This window comes from Amblyraja radiata, chromosome 4 (genome assembly GCF_010909765.2).
Source record: "Amblyraja radiata isolate CabotCenter1 chromosome 4, sAmbRad1.1.pri, whole genome shotgun sequence".
Lineage (NCBI taxonomy): Eukaryota > Metazoa > Chordata > Chondrichthyes > Rajiformes > Rajidae > Amblyraja > Amblyraja radiata.
In genome coordinates, this window is record NC_045959.1 from 77,636,188 (window position 1) to 77,662,030 (window position 25,843).

Sequence of the window (25,843 nt, forward strand, 5' to 3'; positions counted from 1 at the left end):
TCCAAATCAAAACATCATTCTACTTCCGTAATTCACTCCATTGGCATTACGCCTGGCTGGAACTCTCTCATGACTTAATCTCCAAGGTGGATTTTGACATCATTGGCAATAGATCACTTTTGAATGAATTTGTAAGCAATTTATCTGTGGATTTTTTCAAAAGACCTTCTGAGGGGATGAGGAGTGAGAGTTTGGAGGAGTGAAAGTTTGGAGGGCCACAACTAACATTGATCACAGTGCAATTGCAGGCAATTAATTGTTGCAACATTTAAATCATTTATTTAAAGGTATTTTCGGCCTGACAAGTCCTTGTGCCAAATATGTTCTACAGTCATGGACATGCAATCTCTCTCACTCCTTATCCAATGCATTTCTAAAAGCAAGATAACCCCTAGATGTCTCTTGCTGTGATTCCCCCAACATGCCACCAATTTCCAGCCTTCACCTCAACCACACAATCCCACCACTCTGATTATCTGTTTATTTATCAGTAGAGAAGTAAAATGATTTCATCAGTACAATGTTAATAATGGTTCAAATTTTATGTATTTATGCATTCAAAGTTGCTCTTTGCATTGTGGTGACTAATCTTACTCAAGGAGCTCTCTCAGTATGTGGAATATGGAAGTGCTTTCTTTGTGGGTGGCACAAAGTGGTTAAGGTCTGCGGAAAGGATGAGTGAATCCTTCGTACTTTTTAAGCATACATTCATTGAATTCCCAAAGCTATATAATGTGGAATTGTGAAAAATGGACAGCAGGTTATAATTTCATGATTACCCTAAAAAGTACAAACAAATTCTGGATTCTTTCCTCCACTCCACATTGTCTTCTTAAACCATCTTCACTTGACTCTTTCCCCATTTCCAATAACAAATGCAAGGAACACAGGAACCTCTTTATCATAAAGATTGAGTCCATTCATTCTGCCAGAATGGCAAATTCTATTTTTCGATGTCCATTTTCCACGTAAGCTCACATTGGGAACTCAATGAATGCTAGCTTAAAAGTCGGATGAAACCACTCACTCTTTCCAAAGTCAAGTATTTTAACTGCCTGTGTCAACCAGAAAATCACCCCCCAAAAAAACCCCTCCATATTCCATATACTGAAAAGCATCCTGCAGTAAGAGAAAAGAGAGCTCACCATGAGGCAAAGAGGAAATCTGAATGCACAAATACATAAACATTGGATTATTATTAAGTTTGTATTTGTCTTTGACAGGGCTGGCACTAGAAATATGTTCCTTTTCAACTTTTCAACAAAAATCAGATAATATTTTTCTCAGATACTAATCTTATGCAATTTGAAGTTTCATGGGTCCTGTTTTTTAGATTTGTTGTCACTAATTTGCATGTTTTCTTTTCCAAAGGTTACAAAGGCTACAAGATAATTGATCCTGTGAAATTAATTGATCATTTGCCGTGGAAGAAAACTATTGAGGCCTTCAGATGGCTCAATAGTCATAATGTCGGAAGGTTTCACCTTCGTGACCGGAACGCGTTAAGAAGCACAGATATCACAATGACCTCCCATTATTAATATTGATTTACAAAATCTACGTGGTAAACCATCTACTGTCTTTAAAAAATAGTCACCTGCATCAGGAGAGAGCTCATTCAAATTACAGGAAATCACAAATGTTGGAAAAATCTGTGGATCATGAAATCTGGGGAAAGAATGTCAAATGCCAAGGAATATTTTTGGGAGATTTCTTTGCCAATGCTGACTGATATTTTACATTCCTCATTTTCCAAGCTAGTTGAGGAGCAGACTTGACATGTGTTGTTTTATTCCGATGCGTTATCAGAATGATTGGTGCAGCCCAGCTCCTCTAGACTGACATCAACCTCGTCAAACCAAAGAGGATGAGGTGGAAAGGAATGAAACTGGATCTCATTGCACCATGTTCTGAATGCAAAGTGAAAAGAAACAGCAAGATAGAATTTCAAAAGTTCCCAGTGCTATAACAACCTGGGCAAAATTCCAACATCTCTGCCTGTTGCTTTAAACAGCCATTAGTTTTAACTATGAAAATGAAGTATTTAAAGGCAGTTTCTCCTTAGTGTGGTAATAAACTATTGAGAGACCTAACCCTGAGTCACTGGAGAAAGAGATGAAACTATCTAAAAAATTGATTCAAGTGTTTCAATGTTAACAAAAGGAATAAACTGCAGAAAGCAAATAGACTGTAAGAAATGGGATAAAGTGACAAAATATGCAGGGTCATCTATGACTGAATGGAAACTGGCAATGTGGCTCTAATTTATTTTGAACAGAAGGCTCCCTGGTTTCATTCCCAGTGTTTGCTAAATTAGCCAACCTCAGCACGAGAGATAGTAGGGAAGCTACATTTCACCTCAAAGCCACGGGAAATAAAAGAATAATCAGCCTTGGTTCCTCTCAAGTCTTATTGTGGCCTCAGCAGGAGGGGATACAAATGTAAAAGGAGTCCATTAGAGGATCTTCTTCAGATGTGATGCCTCCTATGGTTAAATAGGCTGAAACGCTCACTGTCAAGGCTGATAAATAAAGGAAGGTCATTTTGGGTCAGTTTCTGGAAGATTGCTGGCACCTGTGGCCCTGTCAATCAAGGCAGATCAGGAAGAAAAACAAACAACAGAACAGATAGAAACCATTGGAATTCATATCCTCATTTTAGTCGATATGGATTCACACCAGCTCAAAATACCCATGCCCACACTTTATATTTACTGTGCCAACAATCACAATCTGCCGCACGCATTTAATCAGACAGAGTGCAGAATATTTAACTACATTTGCAATGTTTACCATTCAATTTTATTTCCACTGGTCTGCTGACTATCAAAAATTTTGCACATGGTTGCATTTTTTGACCTTGCACTTTATTTGTTTTCCAAATATATCGATGAAGTTTTGCAACTTTTCCTTCATAGACAGTCTTAAGTGCTGGAATTAATAGAACATTGAATCCATAGACAATTTTTAATGCTTTTTTCTGAATCACACCAAAATTTAAAAAAATGCAAGGATGAATATAGTGGTATAATCAAGGTCAATATAAGTTCTGTAAACCTACAGTTAAATACCTCTAGCTTCTCCCCTGGTATTTGATCAGCTTTCAGTTGGTAATTCTTTTAACAAGCAAATCAATCTTATATTTATTTTCATTTTGCCTTTTCCCAGCTGTTGCTGTCCAAATCTATCAAATCTCTCTCTCTCTGAGGGCTGTATTGTCTTCTTCAGTTAAAAAAAACAAGCCAAAATACTCTTTTTTTCATTGTATTTTATAGCCCATTTGTAAAATCCCAAGGACATAGTTTTGAAATGTGGACCACTGAGAAACCAGCTTCATTACTGTTAATTAAACACTGACAGGGAATCATAATAAATCTTCGGTGATCTTTTAATGTTGTTGCACGTTTTCAAAAGTGACTGAACAATAAAATGGCTGATTTAATGACCTGAATGTACTTGTGAAGAGCAATAATAGAATCATGGAGACATGCATATTGGAGAAACAGAATGATATTGTGTGGAACTTTTAAATCAACAATTTGGCAGACTTGGAGTCAGGCCAGTAATAGGTAGCAACGGAGAAACAGCATAAATCAAATATGGACATGTAAATTAAGGAGCTGTCAAATAATGCCCTAAATTTTATCCTACTTTTTCACTATAATTAACAAAGATGGGCGGGTGTAGCAATTGCACAGTTCTCATCTGTGGGGAAGGCAAAACTTACTGAAGAGTCTGGCATAAAATTCATGAGCAAGTTATTTCTGGCAACCTGTTGGTTGGAGGTCTATTGCCATCAGTTTCTAAACAAAGCCATAGAGATGGCTATGCAGTTTCTCTTCAGGTTACATGGAGGCCAATTCCTCTGAATTCATACCCTAATCCCCAGGAACCATGAACTTACGTGCAGGTTGGTAAAATGTCAAGACTCAAGCAATCTGTGTGTGCCATGCCTTTTCTACAAGAGATTTTATTCAGTTAATCAGTTACAGAATGGTGAAGAGATCAAAAACTACCAGGCAGTTTTGCAAACATCAAAACATCAATCAATTTATCAATCATTACATTACAATATTGTCATCCATATCCGCAACGCACTCGTGGTGATGAGCATTCACGGAAGGCATGCCTTTTCTATTAGGACATTGATCCACTGAATTGTAGCTTTTGCATTTATAGTGCTATATTCCATGATTTTAGATTTAGACCTCCAAGATGATATAATGAATGGCCAATCGGATATGTAAACCCTCATTCATATTGTGTTACTCAACAGTGTTCTGGAGAAAAGCAGAATTCATATCCAGCAAACATAATTGCTGCCATCTTTGATGTTGAGCTTATCCTCCATTACTCGGTAATAGCAGACACTGAATTCCAGATGTGTGAGTGCATACTCTTAAGTAAGAACAGTCAGTAGTTTTCACTTTAAGGCTGAGAGGTTCCTCATCAAAAAGCATCCACTACAAATAAAGCTGATGGACCAGTGAATATAATTTATGACATGTTCGTGATCTTGTTGATTTGGCCTTCTTGATCAATATTTCAAATCAGGTTTGATTATCATTAAGCACTTTGGCCAAGATAAATGTTTTACTCATTTTACCTTAATAAGGAGCTTTTATTACATATTCACAGTTTACAAAGTCATGCATTAATCAAAACTAATATCCGTGCAGCTTGCAAACATCAACCATCAAATTAGATTATTGCCAGCCATATCCACGCGCACTCGAGCTTCCATGGTGCCCACTGTTCATAGAAGGTCTCCAAAGTCCCTGTGAATGACCCATGCTCCCTTTCCAAGGACCCATAGGCATGAACATAAGCCTGGAAGAAGGGCAGGCAGTCAACTTGGGTAGAACCCTCAAATGCCTGCTGCCTGGATCCATGAATGACCATCTTGGCTAGGCCCAGGATCAAATTGACAGGGAGATCGCCATATCAACCCACTCCCTCTGTATTGTGTGACCAAAGATCAGTAGCGTGGGGCTGAAATGTAACCAAAGTTTGAGGAGCAGCCCCTTTAGAGAAATGTATACCATGTGGTTTAGTGACAGGGTACTGTAGACTGCAGTCATTATTTCCTGCAACAATCTTTACCACAAGTACATCTTGCAACTTGATTTGTGGATCTCGTGCAAGACGCTCTTCCATTTTATGTTAAATAATTCTGAATGGTTAAGAAATACTATTTCAACAAGCGGTACCAATAGTTACCTTGGATAGCCTTTGTCATATCCTACAAACATTGACTATCATACCAGAACCACAAGCATAAGCTGCATTAAAACCTTGTTATCAATGAAAGAAAGATCAAAGCCTCAACTTTATCTCAGGGAGATCCTTAAGTACTGTACGCACCCAAAAACTACATCCATCAACACTGCCTTCAGAGAGAGTTCAAACTTTCAATTACATCAGGACCCTTTCTTGAGCGATGGAATGAAAATGTTCCACATTTTGAAAGAAGTCGCTCATGTCTCAAAGTTTGAGCATTATTCAAATGGTGAGTAAAATCCATTAGATCCTTGGATGGAATTACTAACCATACTGTATCATCATCAAAAAGTATGGAGATTCTTTCAGTGGTCTGTGCCAGCCCAAGAACTGCAAACATACCGTACAATACATCTTTGATGATGGTTGAGTCCAATGGTTTATAGTGAATGGCAATTTCTCACCTCTTTGAATCTATAGTCCAATATTGTAATGAACTTGAAGCTTAAATATCCATAATGTTCAAATTAACTACCAACATTTTCACAGCAATCCCATAGGATCACAATTCGAAGCCCAATTCGAGATAGAAGAATTGAATTTGAAAGGATGGGCTTGAAAGGATGGGCTTCGAATCTTATAGAATGTTTCGAGGATGTAACTAGTAGAGTGGATAAGGGAGAACCAGTGGATATGTTATATCTGGACTTTCAGAAGGCTTTCAACAAGGTCCCACATAAGAGATTAGTATGCAAACTTAAAGCACACAGTATTGGGGGTTCAGTATTGATGTGAATAGAGAACTGGCTGGCAGACAGGAAGCAATGAGTAGGAGTAAACGGGTCCTTTTCAGAATGGCAGGCAGTGACTAGTGGGGTACCGCAAGGCTCAGTGCTGGGACCCCAGCTATTTACAATATATATTAATGATTTGGACAAGGGAATTGAATGCAACATCTCCAAGTTTGCGGATGACACGAAGCTGGGGGGCAGTGTTAGCTGTGAGGAGGATGCTAGGAGGCTACTAGGTGACTTGGATAGGTTGGGTGAGTGGGCAAATGCATGGCAGATGCAGTATAATGTGGATAAATGTGAGGTTATCCACTTTGGTGGCAAAAACGGGAAAGTAGACTATTATTTGAATGGTGGCCGATTAGGAAAAGGGGAGACTGATTCACCAGACTGATTCCTGGGATGGCAGGACTTTCACATGAAGAAAGACTGGATAGACTCGGCTTGTCCTCGCTAGAATTTAGAAGATTGAGGGGGAATCTTATAGAAACTTACAAAATTCTTAAGGGGTTGGACATAGTGGTGAATCTGTGGAATTCTCTGCTATAGAGGGTGGGTGAGGCCAGTTCATTGGCTATATTTAAGAGGGAATTAGATGTGGCCCTTGTGGCTAAAGGGATCAGGGGGTATGGAGAGAAGGCAGGTACAGGATACTGAGTTGGATGATCAGCCATGATCATATTGAATGGCGGTGCAGGCTCGAAGGGCCGAATGGCCTACTCCTGCACCTATTTTCTATGTTTCTATGTTTCTATAACGATTCATGTCTCCAGTAACAAAAACTGTGGCTTATTTTGATAGAATGTACTAATAATGTTAATGATAGTGCTTATCAGCAGTGTGAGGATTTACATTAGTGGTGGAAGATGGTTCAAGTTAACATGACATCTTGTGACTAAAAGCTGAATAATATTTGACAATGTTAATATGTTGAATTATATGAAACTATTTCCATTAGCTATGGATGGCCAAACAAAACATCTGACAGTATATATCAATGATTACACAACCACCAAAACAACGGAAAAATATTAATGGAATCATATAGAGCATATAGATCCCATTTCACAACAAGACTGTGGGTAACTTGCATTGCTATTCTTTTAAATATATATATTTTATTAGGAAATGGGCATTGAAAGGTCAGGATTTATTACCCATCCAGAACTGCCCTTGAACTGAGTGGTTTGCTGGGCTTTCTGAGTCAAACTCATCAATGGTGTTGGAGTCTCATGTAGGTCAGACCATATAAGGATGGGAGATATCCATGTAAAAGGAAATGTGTGGAGCATGTTTTTTTTACACAGCGAGTGGTGGAGGCCTGGAATGCACAGCCAGGTGTGGCAGTGGAGGAAGATACAATAGTGACATTTAAGTGATTTTGAATAGGCACATGGATATGCAGGTGATATGGATCACATGCAGGCAGATGAGATTAATTTATCTTGGGATCATGTTCGGCACAGACATTGTGGGCTGAAGGGCCGGTTGCTGTGCTGTACTGTTCATTGTATGTCCTCCCCTTAATGACAGTGGTGAACCAGATGGGCTTTTATGATAATCCAGTATTTTTTTTGCTAATCTTTTTTGAAACATTTGTAAAAAATCAGAATAATAATTATTGTTAAAATCCGCATTTGCTGTGTTGGGATAGGAATTCTAATCTCCAAATTGTTAGGCCTACACAACCAAAGAGCAGTGCTAAACTACTATCTACAACTTTGGTGACCCTCAGGCTATCCCTGATCAGGCTTTGCTGGCTTTACCTTGCACTAAATGTTATCACCATCATGTATCTATACACTGTAAATGGGTCAATTCTAATCATGTAATGTGTTTCTGCTGACTGGATAGCATGCAGCAAAAAGCTATTCCCTGTACCTCAGTACACGTGACAATAAACTAAACTGAACAGGATTGTCTGCTACTATAACTGCTTCAGATTCATCATACCTTTGGAATTCTACCTCCCTGTGAGTTAAAAGTCGGTGAAAGAAGTTAGAGCAATAGTCATACACATACAGTGTGGAAACAGGCCCTTTGGCCCAACTTGCCCACATGTCCCAGCTAGTAGTCCCATCTGCCCGGTTTGGTCCATATCCCTCCAAACCTGTCCTATCCATGCACCTGTCTAACTGTTTCTTAAATGTTGCGATAGTCCCTGCCTCAACTGCCTCCTCTGGCAGCTTGTTCCATCCACCCACCACCCTTTGTGTGAAAATGTTACCTCTCAGATTCCTATTAAATATTTTCCCCTTCACCTTAAACCCATGTCCTCTGGTAGATCCTAAGTGAAAAAAATAAATAAACGTATGCTGACGTGTCGTTATACAAAATTATGTCAGGGGGATAAGGAATGGAGATTTGCTTGGAGGTTGTCCTGCAAGCTGTGTCAAGTCAGAAAGTAGAGGAGAGTGGGCGCTGGGACCCGGCCGCTCCTCTCAATGCGTTGCAGACGAGTCAGTAATGACACGCCCATTGCTGGCATCATATTGAGTCCGGGGGCTTTATTCAAAACACTCAGGAGAAATCGGTTGATGGCAAATACATCATTCCGCCGTCCAGCTGAGGATACGACATTAGAGGACAGAAGGGTTTTTAAAAACACACACAAAAAAAAGCCAAAAAAGCCCGCACCAAGGTGAGGTTTCCATTCTTCAAGCGGTGGCATTCATTGCAGCATCCCAAGTGTTTTTTTCCCTCTCAATGGCTGCTCAGCAGCACTTCCCCGCATGAACAGCTCCTCCATCTGCAATTCATCCGCATGCACCTGCTCCGCTGGCCCGGGCAGCACCAGCGCTCCCCCTGCGGTTTCTGCACACTCCATGGTGGGCTGCAGGCTCCGACCAGCTGACGATGAAATGGGCAGCGACAAGCAGCAATGTACCGTCTAACCTGATCATTGCAATTAAAACTTTATTTTTAAATTCATTTACAGCTTTGTTCTCACCTCAGTCTTTTTTTTTTTGCAATCCCTGATGAATTGAATGCATGCCAGTGATATAAATGACGATACGTGCACATCTTAAAAAACGTGTTAGAAGCGGTTTGATCTCATTTGATAGCCCATTTTACATAATCCATTTCCAATGCAGCATCTCTGCTTCGGATTATCAACGCATATAATAAATTGGTGTAAATGTAAATGCAAGGACACCCACTGCAGCTGGTCCTGCAGTGCTCCAGCGTATTCCCAGCTCCACGTCTGGACGCTGGCTGTGTGTTTTCCCACTGACCGACCAGACCGCGGTTCACGGGCACAGGCCGCCTTGCTTGTGGGTGGATAGGTATTCTTAGATAAAGCAGTTTTAACAAAATTGACCCTTTGAGCAAACCCAGAAAAAACATTATCCACTAATGAAACCAAAGAATATAGACCAGGATTTATTTTTTATCCCGACCAAGGAAAAGAGGTTCTACAAAAAAACCAATGTAAGTGTAACTATTTATTTCTATTATCTGAGTATAATTAAAAGGCACAACAAGCTAGAGTAACTCAGCTGAGTTACTACAGGTTTTTGTGTCTATATCTTCGGTTTAAACCAGCATCTGCAGTTCCTTCCTACACATAACTAAAAGGCAGATCCATTTAAGGGCCATTCAAAATTTTTTTTTTTTTAAATCACCTTTTTGTAATCCGCTGCATTGCATACCTTTTAACTAGTGTGCCTTTTCACAAGCTGTCTGCAGTTAGTCACTGATTTATAGCAACCAAATAAATTAAACCTGCTTTTATTTTATGGGATTGCTGGATTTTATTTAATGACTGGAATATAAATTCCATGATTTTATCATTTGTTGAAACATCCTTAAACCAAATCACTTGCCGCACCCTGACCTTTTAAGGATGATTTTAATTTGAACAGAAATTCGAAACAAAAATAATCAGAGTTCGTAGATGAGTGAATGACCCCCCAATTTATCAGTAAGCACTGATATTACTCTGACTCCAGTTTTAACGTTATCCTCTTTTCACTGAATCGCTTCGAACATGGCCCTTGTATCGTTATGTGGCAAATGAGTACAATATTTCACTCATACATGCACATGTATGTTGCAGAAAGTCCGGCCATGTGGCTTCGCTTCAGCAACGTGTTTTGTCAACAGATGGAATAGAATATTCAATAAGCAAAGGCTGCTGACGAGTCCAGCGGCTACGAGAAGGGACAATGGGCACAACGCTGGTGCTGTCGGGGATGTGTGAGTACTGAAACCCTTATCGCCAAAACCTCCCAACAAAATAAGAGCAAGGTCGTGGTTTTAGTTGTTTAAAATGACCTATCTGCAGCCTGGGCTCCGCGCTGAAACCATTGAGAAATCTCGGCTGGAGCTGAACGAGAACGCGGATGCCTTGCACCAGGACATCCAGCAGGTCAGAGACATGATCATCACCCGCCCGGATATCGGCTTCCTCCGCACGGACGATGCATTCATCCTGCGCTTTCTGAGAGCCAGGAAGTTTAACCACTTCGAGACCTTCAAATTGCTGGCTCAGTATTTCCAGTATCGTCAACAAAACCTGGACATGTTTAAAAACTTCAAAGCAGACGACCTCGGCATCAAACGGGCTCTGATGGATGGCTTTCCAGGAGTCCTCCAACAGACGGATCACTACGGGAGGAAGATCCTGGTGCTGTTTGCTGCCAACTGGGACCAGAGTAGGTAAATGTAAAGGTTCTACTTTTCCCCCATTTCGTGTTTGGCCATGCACGGTGGATTAAAGTGTTTTAAGACATTCTCCTGATATTGTGCACACAGGGAAATAAACAATATGGAAACACTGTACAAGGTTATTCCCAGTAGGATGACTTTCTTAAGGATTCAGCCTCCCAAAGTTTGGTCTTGTCAATGCTTGCCAATTATAACTCCAGGATTGTAGGAGAGTAATTGGCTTTAAAATTCCCTCCTTCTTCTGAAGCACATATTTTACACAACACTTCAAATCACAAGCTAATTACAAGTGAAGATGAATAGTGAACTAATTTTAACCCACCCATTTAGAAAGATCATCCAATTCTAACATTATAAGATTGACAATTTCATATTTTGATTGCATGCTTCTGTCAGAATTCACTGATCACCCTCTAAGGTAAATAAATCCTCTGCAACATAGATAGTTCAAAATGTTATGTTGTTCAAGTTGGGTTTCTTGGCCACAATTGTATTATTATAAATCTGTTTAAGTTAACATTCTGCATTCATAATTTGCTATCTTTCACTGGTCATTTAGCTTTTTCATTTCATACCACTTTAGTGCTGGAGTTCAGCCCTTATAATGCTTTGCAATTCATAATGTGTTAGTAGACATTTTTGGATCCTATTTGATCAAAACAAGCTGTGGATTGACCACAACACTATAAAGTTTGAGAGTAAGAGGACTCAACGATTTTGGGTATATTGTTTGGCAGTCATAGAACATAGATTAGTACAGCACAGGAAAAGGCGCTTTGGTAAACAATGCTTGGCCCGCACTTGATGCCAAGATAAATTAATCTCATTTACCTCCACATGATCCATTCCCTGCATTATCACTCCATTCCCTGCACATCAATGTGCCTGTTTAAAACCCTGTTGAACACCATTATCATCATATTGAGGAAGATCTTGCCATGTATGGATTGTGGGTTTGCAGCTGATGGAGGACTGATGTAAGAAGGGGGGGGGGGGGGGGGGGGTTGTGGCGTGGTGATTGTAGTTGTGTTGCTTGGTACCCATTGGCTACAAGACTCCCTCAATAACCACAGGATCTCTACTTCAATCAGTTAAGGAATGTCAATCCTTTTTGTAAAGAAGGGAAGGGATGGAATATTTTTACCATCTCACTCTTCTATGGCTTTAATCAGCATTGTTATGATGCCCACACATGGTGTCCAATTTATTCCGCATCTCTGAGCTGACTCAAGTCTCCGTGTCCTCTCCCACATTGCAATTATCTGCAAAAGCAGCTAATTTCTATTGAATTTTGGAATGAACCACTTGTAGCGGCCTGGACGAGGTCAGGAAAAGGCCAGGCCGCTACACTGACACTTTTGAAAAATATAAAAGTGGATAAGTCTCCAGGTCTTGACAGGATATTCCCTAGGACATTGAGGGAAGTTAGTGTAGAAATCGCAGGGGCTATGACAGAAATATTTCAAATGTCATTAGAAACGGGAATAGTGCCGGAGGATTGGCGTACTGTGCATGTTGTTCAAAAAAAGGGTTTAAAAAGGGTTCTAAGAGTAAACCTAGCAATTATAGACCTGTTAGTTTGACGTCACTGGTGGGCAAATTAATGGAAAGGACACTTAGAGATAATATATATAAGTATCTGGATAAACAGGGTCTGATTAGGAACAGTCAACATGGATTTGTGCCTGGAAGGTCATATTTGACTAATCTTCTTGAATTTTTTTGAAGAGGTTACTAGGGAAATTGATGAGGGTAAAGCAGCGGATGTTGTCTATATGGACTTCAGTAAGGCCTTTGACAAGGTTCCTCATGGAAGGTTGGTTAAGAAGGTTCAATTGTTGGGTATTAATGGTGGAGTAGCAAGATGGATTCAACAGTGGCTGAATGGGAGATGCCAGAGAGTAATGGCGGATGGCTGTTTGTCAGGTTGGAGGCCGGTGACTAGTGGGGTGCCTCAGGGATCTGTGTTGGGTCCACTGTTGTTTGTCATGTATATCAATGATCTGGATGATGGTGTGGTAAATTGGATTAGTAAGTATGCAGATGATACTAAGATAGGTGGTGTTGTGGATAATGAAGTAGATTTTCAAAGTCTACAGAGAGATTTAGGCCATTTGGAAGAGTGGGCTGAAAGATGGCAGATGGAGTTTAATGCTGATAAGTGTGAGGTGCTACATCTTGGCAGGACAAATCAAAATGGGACGTACATGGTAAATGGTAGCAAATTGAGGAATGCAGTTGAACAGAGGGATCTAGGAATAGCTGTGCATAGTTCCCTGAAGGTGGAATCTCATGTAGATAGGGTGGTAAAGAAAGCTTTTGGTGTGCTGGCCTTTATAAATCAGAGCGTTGAGTAGAGAAGTTGGAATGTAATGTTAAAATTGTACAAGGAATTGGTGAGGCCAATTCTGGAGTATGGTGTACAATTTTGGTCGCCTAATTATAGGAAGGATGTCAACAAAATAGAGAGAGTACAGAGGAGATTTACTAGAATGTTGCCTGGGTTTCAGCAACTAAGTTACAGAGAAAGGTTGAACAAGTTAGGTCTTTACTCTTTGGAGCACAGAAGGTTAAGGGGGGGACTTGATAGAGGTCTTTAAAATGATGAGAGGGATAGACAGAGTTGACATGGATAAGCTTTTCCCATTGAGAGTAGGGACAATTCAAACAAGAGGACATGACTTGAGAATTAAGGACAGAAGTTTAGGGGTAGACTGAGGGGGAACATCTTTACTCAGAGAGTGGTAGCTGTGTGGAATGAGCTTCCAGTGGAAGTGGTGGAGGCAGGTTCGATTTTATCATTTAAAAATAAATTGGATAGGTATATGGACGGGAAAGGAATGGAGGGTTATGGTCTGAGTGCAGGTATATGGGACTAGGGGGAAATAAGTGTTCGGCACGGACTTGAAGGGCCGAGATGGGCTGTTTTCCGTGCTGTAATTGTTATATGGTTATATATGGTTAACTGGTGACCCCGACGTTCATCACACATCGTGATGGATAACAACGCCGTTGCAGTAAAACTCCCGACTTTGTGGACCGAAGAGCCTGATATCTGGTTCGAGCAGGCAGAGGCACAGTTTGCTCTGCAAGGGCTAACAGTAGACGAAACAAAATACTTTATGTGATCAGCGCGGTTAACAAATGCTTTTTGAAGCCTGAGTGAACCACCCTGTAGGCTTTACCACAGTGCATTTGACACTTCCTCAAAGTTTTATGTTGACAATTTTTTGCTTGGATATTATTACTAATCCAAAGTGTTTCATTCTGTTACAGGTAAAAATAAAACTTTAATTCATCTGTATGCCCTCTTTGAAAATGACCATTGCATTAGCCAGTTTAAAGTGACCTAGTACATTTCCTGTTATTTTTTAATTTATATTAATTAAATGTCTTTCCTTGTTCATGTGTTAGTTTTGTTAGACCACTGTTTCCATCTCATTAATTGTAATTAAACTATCATTGCTACTTAATGAAGATTAGCAATTTAATCCAAGTCTAATGGATATTTTAATGAGATAATAATTCATAATATTAATCAGGTGGTCTTCTGCATCCTTTGCTTTTTTCATTCTGATATGTTTTCTTGTTATCACACTCATTTAGTAGGTCTTATTGCTCTTCAAAGGGCACAAAACTTTAGATCCATAGATTTTATCCATTTGATACACATGCTTATACTCTGAGATGAAACCTCGATACCAGATTTGAATGTGTATCCAAGTACATGTGCTGGGTTCAGGTTGGGTCAGTGGTGCATCCTGACAGAACATTAGGGTTTGGGATAAGCCAGACCATGGAAAAGCATTACATGATCTGGATGTGGTGACATGCTTATGTGTGCTCTGTTCTTGATCAATCACAGTGTATGTGCAACATAGTTAGGATTGCTTCTGCCATTTTCCAAGCTCCGTTTAGTGATACCACATGGAAACAGATCCTTCAGCCCACCAAGTCCACACCGACCATTGAACACCCATTCACTATAGTTCTATGTTATCCCACTCTCTCATCCACTCCATGCATGCCAAGGACAATTTACAGAGGGTAATTAACCTACAAACCTGCACATCTTTGGAATGTGGGAGGAAACCAGAGCACCAGGAGAAAAAAACATTTGGTCGCAGGGAGAACATGCAAACTCCATACACACAGCACATGAGGTCAGGATTTAACCCAGTTCTCTGATAACTGAATGTCCAATAGGATTATCATAAGTTCAGACCTTGACTTAGGGGAGACCGTGATATTTCTGTTAGTCTTCCCCTGAAAAATTTTCTGGAAATTCAACCCTTTAAAATCTAAATTATATTCAGAGGATCTATGTGTGTACATAAAAGCACATTAATTCACATCTCTTGCCTGGTCCTGTGAATTATCCCCAGGGAGTAAGAGAGTAACAGAGAGTTAGATTTAACTCTGTCGCTAAAGGAATCAAGGGTTATGGGGAAAAATGAGGAATGGGGTATTGATTTTAGATGACCAGCCATGATCATATTGAATGGCGGTTCTGGCTCGAAGGGCCAAATGGCCTACTCCTGCACCTATTTTTCTATGTTTCTTCTAATGTTACACAATGCCAGAATCAATTCTGCAGCTATTGGTTTCATTTTAATACCCCTCACATAAGTGTAGTGTCTTTGAAAGTGTTATCAGTGAACCAATTGAAGGCAAGATCTTTGTCAGGAAATAATACCAAACAGTTTATTTTACAAAGCAAAGTTTATTCATTAAGTAAACATCATATACAATAACATATTTACTTTTCGTTTACAATCCAAGCAAACAGAACTCCTGAAAGACGCAGGATTATTTCAAAGTGCTCTCATAAAATCATGCCACTAAGTTATAACAATATTACATTCCTACGCCTACTTAAGTTGTGATTTCACAAAATACTGTATTTGGAGCACTTTCTTTGATTAGTAATATTATATTTTCATATTTTAGATTAGAAACACTCACCAGGATTTTTAATCATTAAATTATCCAGAATCTTGTGCTACTTTTGTTTTCAGTTTTGTTTAGTTACTGGAATGAACAGAAACGAGGAAGGAAAAAATAGTTTGGTTATATTTTGCTTGCAATTTCTAAAAAAAAAATTCAAGTAATTTTATCAGTATTTCTTTAAAGTGTTATTTATTTTCATTTCCTCTGAATATTCAGGATGAATTTTAAAGGAATGTTGCTCATAGTTCAAGTTTTGCACTATTAAAACACTAAATAAAATACAACGTTCTAAATTTATGGTGGTAAGAATCTGAAATTAAATCACAAATGGAATTTATGAAAAAATCAAAACCAGGATTAATTGCAATTCAAAACAGGCCTGGTTGGAACTATACTGCAGATTAATAAAAATTTGCAAGAGTGACGGAGTATCCTTTAGAAGGATGAGTGGGGGGGAACCTCATTGAAACTTACCAAATAGTGAAAGGCTTGGACAAAGTGGACGTGGAGAGAATGTTTCCACTAGTGCGAGACTCTTTTCTTTTTTTCTGTTTTTCTCTCTTTTTTGTATGGCTTTGTAAATATTTGATTAGTGTATAAATGTAAATAATTTGGTGTACATATAGCTGCTGGTGTACATATGGTGTACATATAGCTGCTAAATTTGTATAAGATAATTATAAGCAGTTGAATAAGGGTGGGAATTAATAAGCTTTGGCTTCTTCCTGCTTCTTTTCGGACACATATGATTTCATTTATTTATAGATATTGTTTATGACACTTTATAAATATTTTTGTTTTGTTTTTTGTATGCTGTTTCACACTTGCTTTTTATTCTTTTATTCTGTTCGAAATAAAGAATCAAATAAATAAATAAATAAAATAGCCTCAGAATTAAAGGATGTTCCTTTAGTAAGATGAGAAGAAATTTATTGGTAAGAAGGTGATGAATCTGTGGAATTCTTTGCCACTGAAGGCTGTGGAGCCCAAGTTAATCGATATTTTTAAGGCAGAGATAGATAGATTCTTAATTAGTACAGGTGTCAGGGGTTATGGGGAGAAGGCAGGAGAATGGGGTTAGGAGTGAAAGACAGATCAGCAATGATTGAACGGCAGAGTAGACTTGCTGGGCCAAATGGCCTAGTTCTGCTCCCATAATTTGTGAACTTATGACCCAGTATTTTGCAGTTTATGGGAAAGATTTAATCTGAAATGCTATCATGTCTTTCTTATTCAGATATCAAACATTACAAAAACATCTCTGCAATTATAGATTAATTGCATTATGAATAATTGTTACAATTTGTAATAAATAATATTTTAAATCTTTTAAATAATAATGTTAATGAATCTTAATAAATCCCATAATATGTAATTCATTGAAGTTACAGTTGAATGAATGGCTAACTAACACTCCATATGCTTGTGGTAAACAGATCCCTGGGTTATTGGTAAAGGGAACCAAACAGAAAATGGTCTACTATCAATGCTATTCATTGCTCTTCAGACAATGAAGCACCCTATGCTTGTAGGTTTCCTTGGAAGACCCAACCTGGGAGGAGGGGCAACCAACATCCTGATTGGGGATGATGAATATCAAATAACATTCATGGCATGGTGGTGCGGCGGGAAAGTTGCTGCCTTACAGCGCTTGCAGCATCTGAGACCCGGGTTCGATCCAGACAACGGGTGCTTGTCAGTACGGAGATTGTACGTTCTCCCCGTGATCTGCATGGGTTTTCTCCGAGATCTGCGATTTCCTCCCACGCTCCAAAGATGTACAGGTTAATTGGCTTGGTAAATGTAAAAATTGTCCTTAGTGTTGTGTGTAGGATAGTGTTAATGTGCTGGTCGGCATGGACCCGGTGGACCAAAGGGCCTGTCTCCGTGCTGTATCTCTAAACTAAACTAAACAAAAGATATTCCCAAGCAGAGAGAGAATTAAACTACCAAGCCTTGACATTCAATTGCATTACCATTCCTGAATCACCCACCATCAGTATACTGGGGGTTGTCTTTGACCAGGAACCGTAACTGGACCAGCTACCTTACAATACAATACAATACAATACAATACAATTGTATTGTATTGTATTGTATTGTATTGTATTGTATGCACAGGATTCACCTTCTGACACCGCAAAACTTTTTTACTATCTGTGAGGAATGTCAGAACAATCTGAAACACCCAGCGCTTGCCTATAGGGAGGTTTCACGGCAGACGGGTCACGACCCATGACCCGTACTGTTGCTACGCTACTCCAAATGGATTACACGCGATGAACTGCAGGTAGGCACTTACCATTATTTCCAGCGTAGCGGGCCCGTTAAAACCCACTGAAATTGTCAATTTTTGCGCTGTAAATAATTATGGAAATCGGGATAAGCGTGTGGGACATTTAGCCTACTTCAGAATTCCAAAAGTGAGGAGAAATGACGGTAGATAGAAGCGAGAGCTGAAGGGACAACAACAGACAGAGTGCTTGGCGAACATTGGCCGTTTGCTCACTGCATTTCATCAACAGTAAGGCATTATTTGTGTTTTTTCTTGATTCCTTTGGCATCTAAAAAGTTTCAGAAGTGATAAATCTGGCTGTAATTTTTTAAATCGCCCATGGTTCTCGTGGGTTTTTACATAAAAAATGAAAACGCATCTGAAGAAAAATTTACAACCAGATTTATCACTGCTGAGAATTTTTAGATACCAAAGGAATCAAGTAAAAACACAAATAATGCCTTACGATGAAATGCAGTGAGCAAACGCGATAATTCCCAATATTTTCAATGTTTATCAAGCACTTTAGCTGCTGTAGTCCCTTCAGTTCTCGCTTCTCTATACCTTCATTTCGCTTTACGTTTGGAATTCTAAAGTTGGGTACATGTCTCTCACATTTACCCCGACTCCCACAAATTTTTTCAGCGCAAAAATTCAACATTTTGGCGATTTTTAACCGGTAGGAAAGTACGCGTTTCTAGCATTAATAACATATACCGGAAGTGATGGATGTCTTCCAGTTGGATTTAGCGGCTCCGTGCGTCGAGCCGCATGACCCAGTGACTTTTCGTGCAACCCCCCTATAGAGGTTCAGATTTTAAAACACTCAAGAAGATTGACAACATCTAGGATGAGGCCAACCAATTGTTGGCACATTTCTCATCCACTAGATCTTCATTCCCGCCACCATGTTTGTAGTGTAAAATACGCTGCCCGAGAGGACTAGAATGCAAAAACAGGAATGAGGCTTTATAAGGCACTGGTCAGTCCACATTTGGGCCCCATATCTGGAGAAGGTCCAGAGAAGGTTTACGGAAATATCACAGGAATGATTGGCTTAACATATGATGAGTATTCAATGACACTGGACCTGTAGAGTCATAGAGTGATACAGTATGGAAACAGGCCCTTCGGCCCAACTTTCCCACACCGGCCAACATGTCCCAGCTACACTAGTCCCACCTACAGCAGGCAGTGAAGAAAGCGAATGGTATGTTAACATTCATAGCAAAAGGATTTGAGTATAAGAGCAGGGAGGTTCTACTGCAGTTATACAGGGTCTTGGTGAGACCACACCTGGAGTATTGCGTACAGTTTTGGTCTCCTAATCTGTGGAAAGACATTCTTGCCAAAAAGGGAGTACAGAGAAGGTTCACCAGACTGATTCCTGGGATGGCAGGACTTTTATATGAAGAAAGACTGGATAGACTCGGCTTGTACTCGCTAGAATTTAGAAGATTGAGGGGGGATCTTATAGAAACTTACAAAATTCTTAAGGGGTTGGACAGGCTAGATGCAGGAAGATTATTCCCGATGTTCAAGAAGGAACTGCAGATGCTGGAAAATCGAAGGTACACAAAAATGCTGGAGAAACTCAGCGGGTGCGCTGATTATTCCCGATGTTGGGGAAGTCCAGAACAAGGGGTCACAGTTTAAGGATAAGGGGGAAGTCTTTTAGGACCGAGACGAGAAAATCATTTTTTACACAGAGAGTGGTGAATCTGTGGAATTCTCTGCCACAGAAGATAGTTGAGGCCAGTTCATTGGCTATATTTAAGAGGGGGTTGGATGTGGCCCTTGTGGCTAAAGGGATCAGGGGGTATGGAGATAAGGCAGGTACAGGATACTGAGTTGGATGGCGGTGCAGGCTCGAAGGGCTGAATGGCCTACTCCTGCACCTATTTTCTATGTTTCTATGTAATAAATATTGGCAGTGCTAGCAATGTCCAGCTCTTGTAAATTGTTTTAAAGGTTGCAGCAACAGCAAAAGTTCTCTGTGAAGACAATAACTTGAGCATGTAAAGTAAGCGGCAAAGCCCAAAATATATCAGAAGTTAACAAGAGTGAAACTCAATCTTCCTGTGTCCGGTGAAGTTTGTCATTGGGTTCTGACTGGGTTTGCACAATGATCTATATGATGTTGTACACAATAGACTGATCACACTTCGGAGCCAGTGCAGCCAACCTTCTTCAGAGATCCGCAATGGCAAAGAAGGTTTTTAACAAATCAGCTGAAAATGTAGTACTAAAATGTACAGACTAGAAAACGCAAAATGCATACAAAACCACAGAAATATAAATTATACATATAAATTAGATTTAAATTTCCACACTAGAAATAATAGTTATTAATAATAATTAATTAATATCAATAATTGTAAAGAATTGTACTGAATTGGCTCAGATAAATTCAGTTAAGGAAGGGGTGCAAACGAGAGACAAACAAATGAAAAACAAAGGAGAAAAGGAACTGCAGATGCTGGAATCTGGAGCAAAACACAAAGAGCTGGAGGAAAGTGCGGGTCAGACAGCATCTGTGAAGGGAATGGATAGGCAATATTTTGGAGCCACAACGTCGCCTGTCCATACTGTGTAGACAAAAACAGGGGTAATGTTTCAGATCCATGACCTTTCATCAGAAATGCAAGTTCAAGTCAAGTCAAGTTTATTTGTCACATACACATACGAGACGTGTAGTGAAATGAAAAGTGGCAATGCTCGCGGACTTTGTGCAAAAAGACAAACAAACAAACAAACAAACAACCAAACATAGGCTTCAAAATTAGGCTTCAAACAGCTTTGTTTCCCCATTCTAAGAAACTAGAGATTATTTTCAAAGCTATCTATTAAATGCTTTTTTTTCTTTACATACATCGTCTGATCCAAACTCTGCACCACTGAAATAAACAGTTAAAGCATAAAGGAACTGAAACAAATGTTATTGAGACCCAAGAACTCCATAATCAGGCTTTAGCAGAATTGGGCACCCTCACGTCCTTTGAGAGTTTAGTTTAGAGTCACAGTGCAGAAACAGGTCCTTCAGCCCACCAGGCGATCCCCATACACTGGCACTATCCTCCACACTAAGAACAATTTGCAATCTTTACCAAAACCAATTAACCTACAAACCTGTACGCGTGGGAGGAAACTGGAGCATCTGGGGAAAACCCATGTGGTCATAGGGACAATATCCAACTCCATACAGACAGCACCCATAGTCAGGATCGAACCCGGGTCTCTGGCATTTTAAGGCAGCAACTCTACTGCTGCAGCTCTGTGCCGCCTTTGCGCCACCGTGCCGCCCCTATGTACGGAGATATGATATTCTCTATCAGTGAATAAAAGGGAACTAATAAATTTAATGTATTTGGATTTGCAGAAGGTGTCAGATAATAGGTTTTTGCACAAAAAATGAGTGCTTGGGGCTGGGGATAATATCTTGGGTTGGATAACAGATTGACTGAATACACTGAAAACAGAGAGTCAGGGTAAATAAATCATTTTTGTTTTTGGAAATCAGTGACCAAAGGAGTGCCATCGCGCTCGATACTGTAGCCTCAACTATGTACAATCTATATTAATAACTAGAATGAAGAAAATAAGTTTAAGAGAATCATGTGATTTTGCTTCAAAAATACATGATTTTGAAGGGATTGACAATGTGGACGCTTGGAGGAGTTTTTTCTCATAGTAATATCTGGAACTAGAGACCATTATTTCAGAAAAGATGCTTCCCATGGAAGATAGAGATGGGAGGGAAATTATTTTCCCAGTGTGTTGGAATTCCCTTTGCCAGAGAGTTAAGAAAGTGAAATCATTAAATATAGTAATGTTTTCAAGGCAGGCATTGACAGACGTTGGAACTGTAAGGAAGTCAGGTGATATGAAGATAAAATAGAAAAATGGTGCCATGGCCGAGATTTAATCGTCCATGATCTTTCTGAGTGGCAGAGAAAGCTGAATGGCAATTGACCTCATCCTGATCTCATTTCTTATATTCATAGAGAAACATAAAACTGCAGATGCTGGAACCTTGAGCAAAAATAGTGATGGAAGAACTTTAAAAAAGTGTTGGCAGATTTGTGGAGGGAAATGGACAGATAACATTTAGGATTGGAACCTTCAACAGAATGATTATAGTAGGTGGGGAGAAAGCTGGAAAAGAGATGGGGGGCGGGACAAAGCCTGGCAAGTGATAGGTGGATACAGGTGAGGGGCCCGGCAAGTGATAGGTGAATGCTTATGTCAAAAATTTAGGTGACATCTATTTAAATCAAAATGTATTGGCTAAGCAAAGATAATCATTAATTAGTTGTTGCATGAACATCCCTCCCTCTCTGGCGTCTATTACTTTTCAAGTAAAAAAGTAACTGATAACGTTAAAAAAACAGCTTTTAAAATGTTCCCCTAATAAAGTGAACCAGGCCTATTTAGGCAAGTGCCGGCAGGCAATACCTGAACAAGGGACAGTTCAGTTCAGTTTTATTTGTCATATGTAGGTTAGCACAGGGTCAACGATACAATGAAATGTTTTTGACAAGACAACGGGTCACCTCAGCAATGATATTACAAGGATAAAATTAAGGTTAAAAAAAAAGATAAAAGTGACATTGGTAGATAAAAAATATATGGAATGCTTCACGAATTTGCGTGTCATCCTTAAGGGCACAGGGCATTTGAGTCACTAAATATGAAACCATTATCATCTGACTTGTGACGGGTAAGAAATTTGAAAATGAACTACTGCATCTCATTCCATTAGCCTTACAACTCGATTAAACCAACAAATTGTGGTGCAGAAGTAGTCTCAGAGAATATGCACTTAATTAAAGTAAAGCTGGTTTAGGATGACCTCATACTTCTAGCGGGAATCATGAGTTTGTGAATGTCATCTGGGACATCAAAGGAAATCTAAAAATCTTTATTTTGCTTCGGTCATCAAATGTGGTATTTACACCTTCACTTATATGTTTACAAATAAAATATGATTACATTTGTTTTAAAGTACTGATTTTGAAGCAACGTTCATATTGATGATTAGCAAACATTAAGTACATCGAATAGTGGGAAAGAGAAAAAACCCTTTAGCTTTCTCACATCACTTCCATTTTAACCTTAGCCCTGAATTAATTGCTCTGATCTCGGATTGACAATTTCCTTTGAAATGCACATCAGAGTCCACGTCCTCTGTGTTCTGTGCCGGTCTGCCGATACTTTGCAATCTTTTTTTACTCTTGATTTGCTGTTGTGCCTCCTGGCTTTCTCAGTGATGTTAAAAGCATGGATCATGTTCCCCTTACCCATCTTATTTCTCCAGAGAGAACAGCTGCTTCTCTTGCAGCTCGGTGATTAATAGTCTGGGCTGTCTTTGTTGCTGTTCTTTGTATGTTTTCCAGTGCCTCTAAATAGAAATAGCTCTTTAGCAATGCAGGAACACTGAACAAAACTCATGTGGATTCAGGGACATTTAACAAAGTTGCAAGTAGAACAGAAATGCTGTGAGGAACTATAATAAGGATATTTTCAATGTGATATTATTACTTTTTAATTTACTGCCAAAATAGCATGATGTAAAATGGACAATTTAATGACGTATATCTACACTAAAAGATCATTACAGCTGTACCGTTTCAAAAGTGCAATGATGTTTTATGGTATGAACTAAAATTATATATTTTCATTAATGTATTTTAAATATTTTGTGAGTAGAAATATTGCATTTTTGTTATTACAGGACAATAGGAATAAATATGTAACTTTTTGTATGAAATTACATTGCAGTACATCTTTGGTTCAAGGAACTGCACTCAGTAGTTTGGTGGTGCGGTGGTTAGCAAATTGCTTTTCAAGTCTGGGATATAGGATTAAGTTCACATCAAGCTGATGAGTTGAATGCCTGTGAAGCAGAACAATGATTCCATTTAAAAAAATAAGCATTGCAGAGGCAACAGAAACAGAGAAATATAAGACGTGTAACAATCCAGTGACTAATCATGAGGGGATGTGCCAACAATGCATGGTACTTACCCCTTTTTTGTGACATTCTTTCACCTCCTGTCGTGGTTACTGATACTCAAGATTAACTCAGGTGACGTGAAGAATTCTTCAAGAAGTTCAAACCTTTATTTGCAAATTAAGGCTGGAACACTGAAAGAGCAAATCACCTGAGAGTTCATTCCAAACCAAGAGTTTCCCCTTCTTATGTCCCACCCCCAGAGCATTTCCATACCCAATCACTTGCAGACATTCCCTTAGCAATAACCAATCACTTGCATTTACTTTTCTCCTCCTTCCACAGTAATTTCCATTCCGTAATCCACCCTTGTTTAAACCACATGGCTTCCCCTTTTTTGGGCCCCTTATTTCTCATAGCTAGGGCTTGATACAGAGTTACAAAGGACATATAATTGCCACAACTGATTTACACTAAGTGTTAAGCTAGCTTCGAGCGGAGAACCCAAACACCTTCCTCCTCAATTTATATAAACAAAACCCACAAAGGCGAGCACAACTGTCTTGCACAAATGTCTTATCTCAACATAATCAAGCTAATCCAAACAGACAGAGCAAAGCTAAATCCAAACATGCAGAGCAAAGCTAATAGATAAAGGATAATATTTAAGTATCTCAAGTATTACAAATACCAAGAATATAAAATATAAAGATAATATACTCCTGTATAATTCCCCCCTTTGAGACCTAATGGTCTGACAGAAAAAACCCCCACAAGCTGCACATATCGGCGTCAAATCAAACTACAACTGGCCCCCAAAATCAGGGTCCTCATATTTGTAATGTTCAGCCTCACGGTGTTCTTTCTCTGGAATCCTGGGTAACTGGGCCAAAAACCTACCACCATTAGAGTGGGGCGGGAAAAAAGACCCAGCTACCCTTACAGACTTTTGTTCAATATTCCTCTGACTTGTTTTGCACATCCTAGCCTATCAGCGGGGTCTTCTTCTCTGGGAGACCAGATTCACCTTTTTCCTGGAGGGGTAGCTGCTTTGCAGTGGCTCTTATTAGAGAGACATAATACAGGGAAAACACAACATAGCACAACAATAACTCCTAGCAGCGCAGCTCCAATAGTCACCCCCATCTTAGCCAACCATGCTCCCCAACGGCCTAACATATTTTCTAGCCAATCAAAGAATTGATGTCCAAAACCCGCATTCTGCTTAAGCTCTTTTCTCAGATTCTTCAACTTATCCATTGTTTTAGTGAAGGACCCCTCCGGGCTGGTGTTGTTAGGTATGAAGGTGCAGCAGTGTTCCCCAAACAGGACACACACACACCCTTTCTCTGACCTCATTTACAACAGCCTCAGATTCACTGGTGTCTTCAAAAACCTCACTTACTATCTGGTTAAAGCTCTGCTCTCCCTTTACATCTTTGTCCTCATGTTCACTTACCTCAGGGTTATTATCGAGCCATAACTGTGGAACAGCCCTCGTGCAATAATTGAGTTGGTACCATGGGGATCGACCTTCTACCTGAACAGTGGTGGACTAGGCCCTAGCCACCATGAACGGTCCTTCCCTTCTTTGTTCATTCCACTCCCTTCGGAAGGCTCGTACACAAACCTTGTCTCCGGGTTTAATGGGTCCTTCCTCCGGGTTCTTTTGCTTTTCCTGTACATGAATAGACTTGTGTATCATAGTTAACTGTAGCATATACTGCTTACGTTCTACCTCTAACTGCTCCAAACTTGGTCCCTTGTAGGGACTTCTCCATTATGGCGCCGGCATAAGTCTGCCAGTAAGCATTTTGTGTGGTGTCAAATGAGTTATTCAATTAGTTTGCATGCGACAGCTCATCAGTGCCAAAGGCAGGGCATCAATCCAATTCAACTTTGTAGTTGCACAAATCTTATTTAGCTTAGCCTTCAACGTCCCATTAATTCTTTCCACCATGCCCTGTGACTGAGGGTGGTACAC

At 39.6% G+C, this 25,843-nt stretch overlaps 1 protein-coding gene and 1 long non-coding RNA gene across 3 annotated transcripts in view; both read left to right on the forward strand.

Moving 5' to 3' along the window:
- The window catches only part of LOC116972294, an 85,660-nt gene extending 81,370 nt beyond the window's left edge, over positions 1-4,290 (forward strand). Inside the window, exon 4 of the long non-coding RNA XR_004411762.1 lies at positions 1,372-4,290. This is a non-coding gene — a long non-coding RNA (uncharacterized LOC116972294). The remainder of the gene's footprint in view (positions 1-1,371) is intronic.
- Positions 4,291-8,518: 4,228 nt separating this feature from the next.
- clvs1 (clavesin 1) overlaps positions 8,519-25,843 on the forward strand; it is a 79,033-nt gene continuing 61,708 nt past the window's right edge. Inside the window, exons 1-2 of one of the 2 annotated variants that reach the window (XM_033019786.1) lie at positions 8,519-8,651; positions 10,071-10,672. In XM_033019786.1, coding sequence (XP_032875677.1) covers positions 10,284-10,672 — 389 coding nt within the window. In that variant the 5' untranslated portion in view covers positions 8,519-8,651; positions 10,071-10,283. The remainder of the gene's footprint in view (positions 8,652-10,070; positions 10,673-25,843) is intronic. The other variant, XM_033019787.1, reaches the window with a different exon arrangement.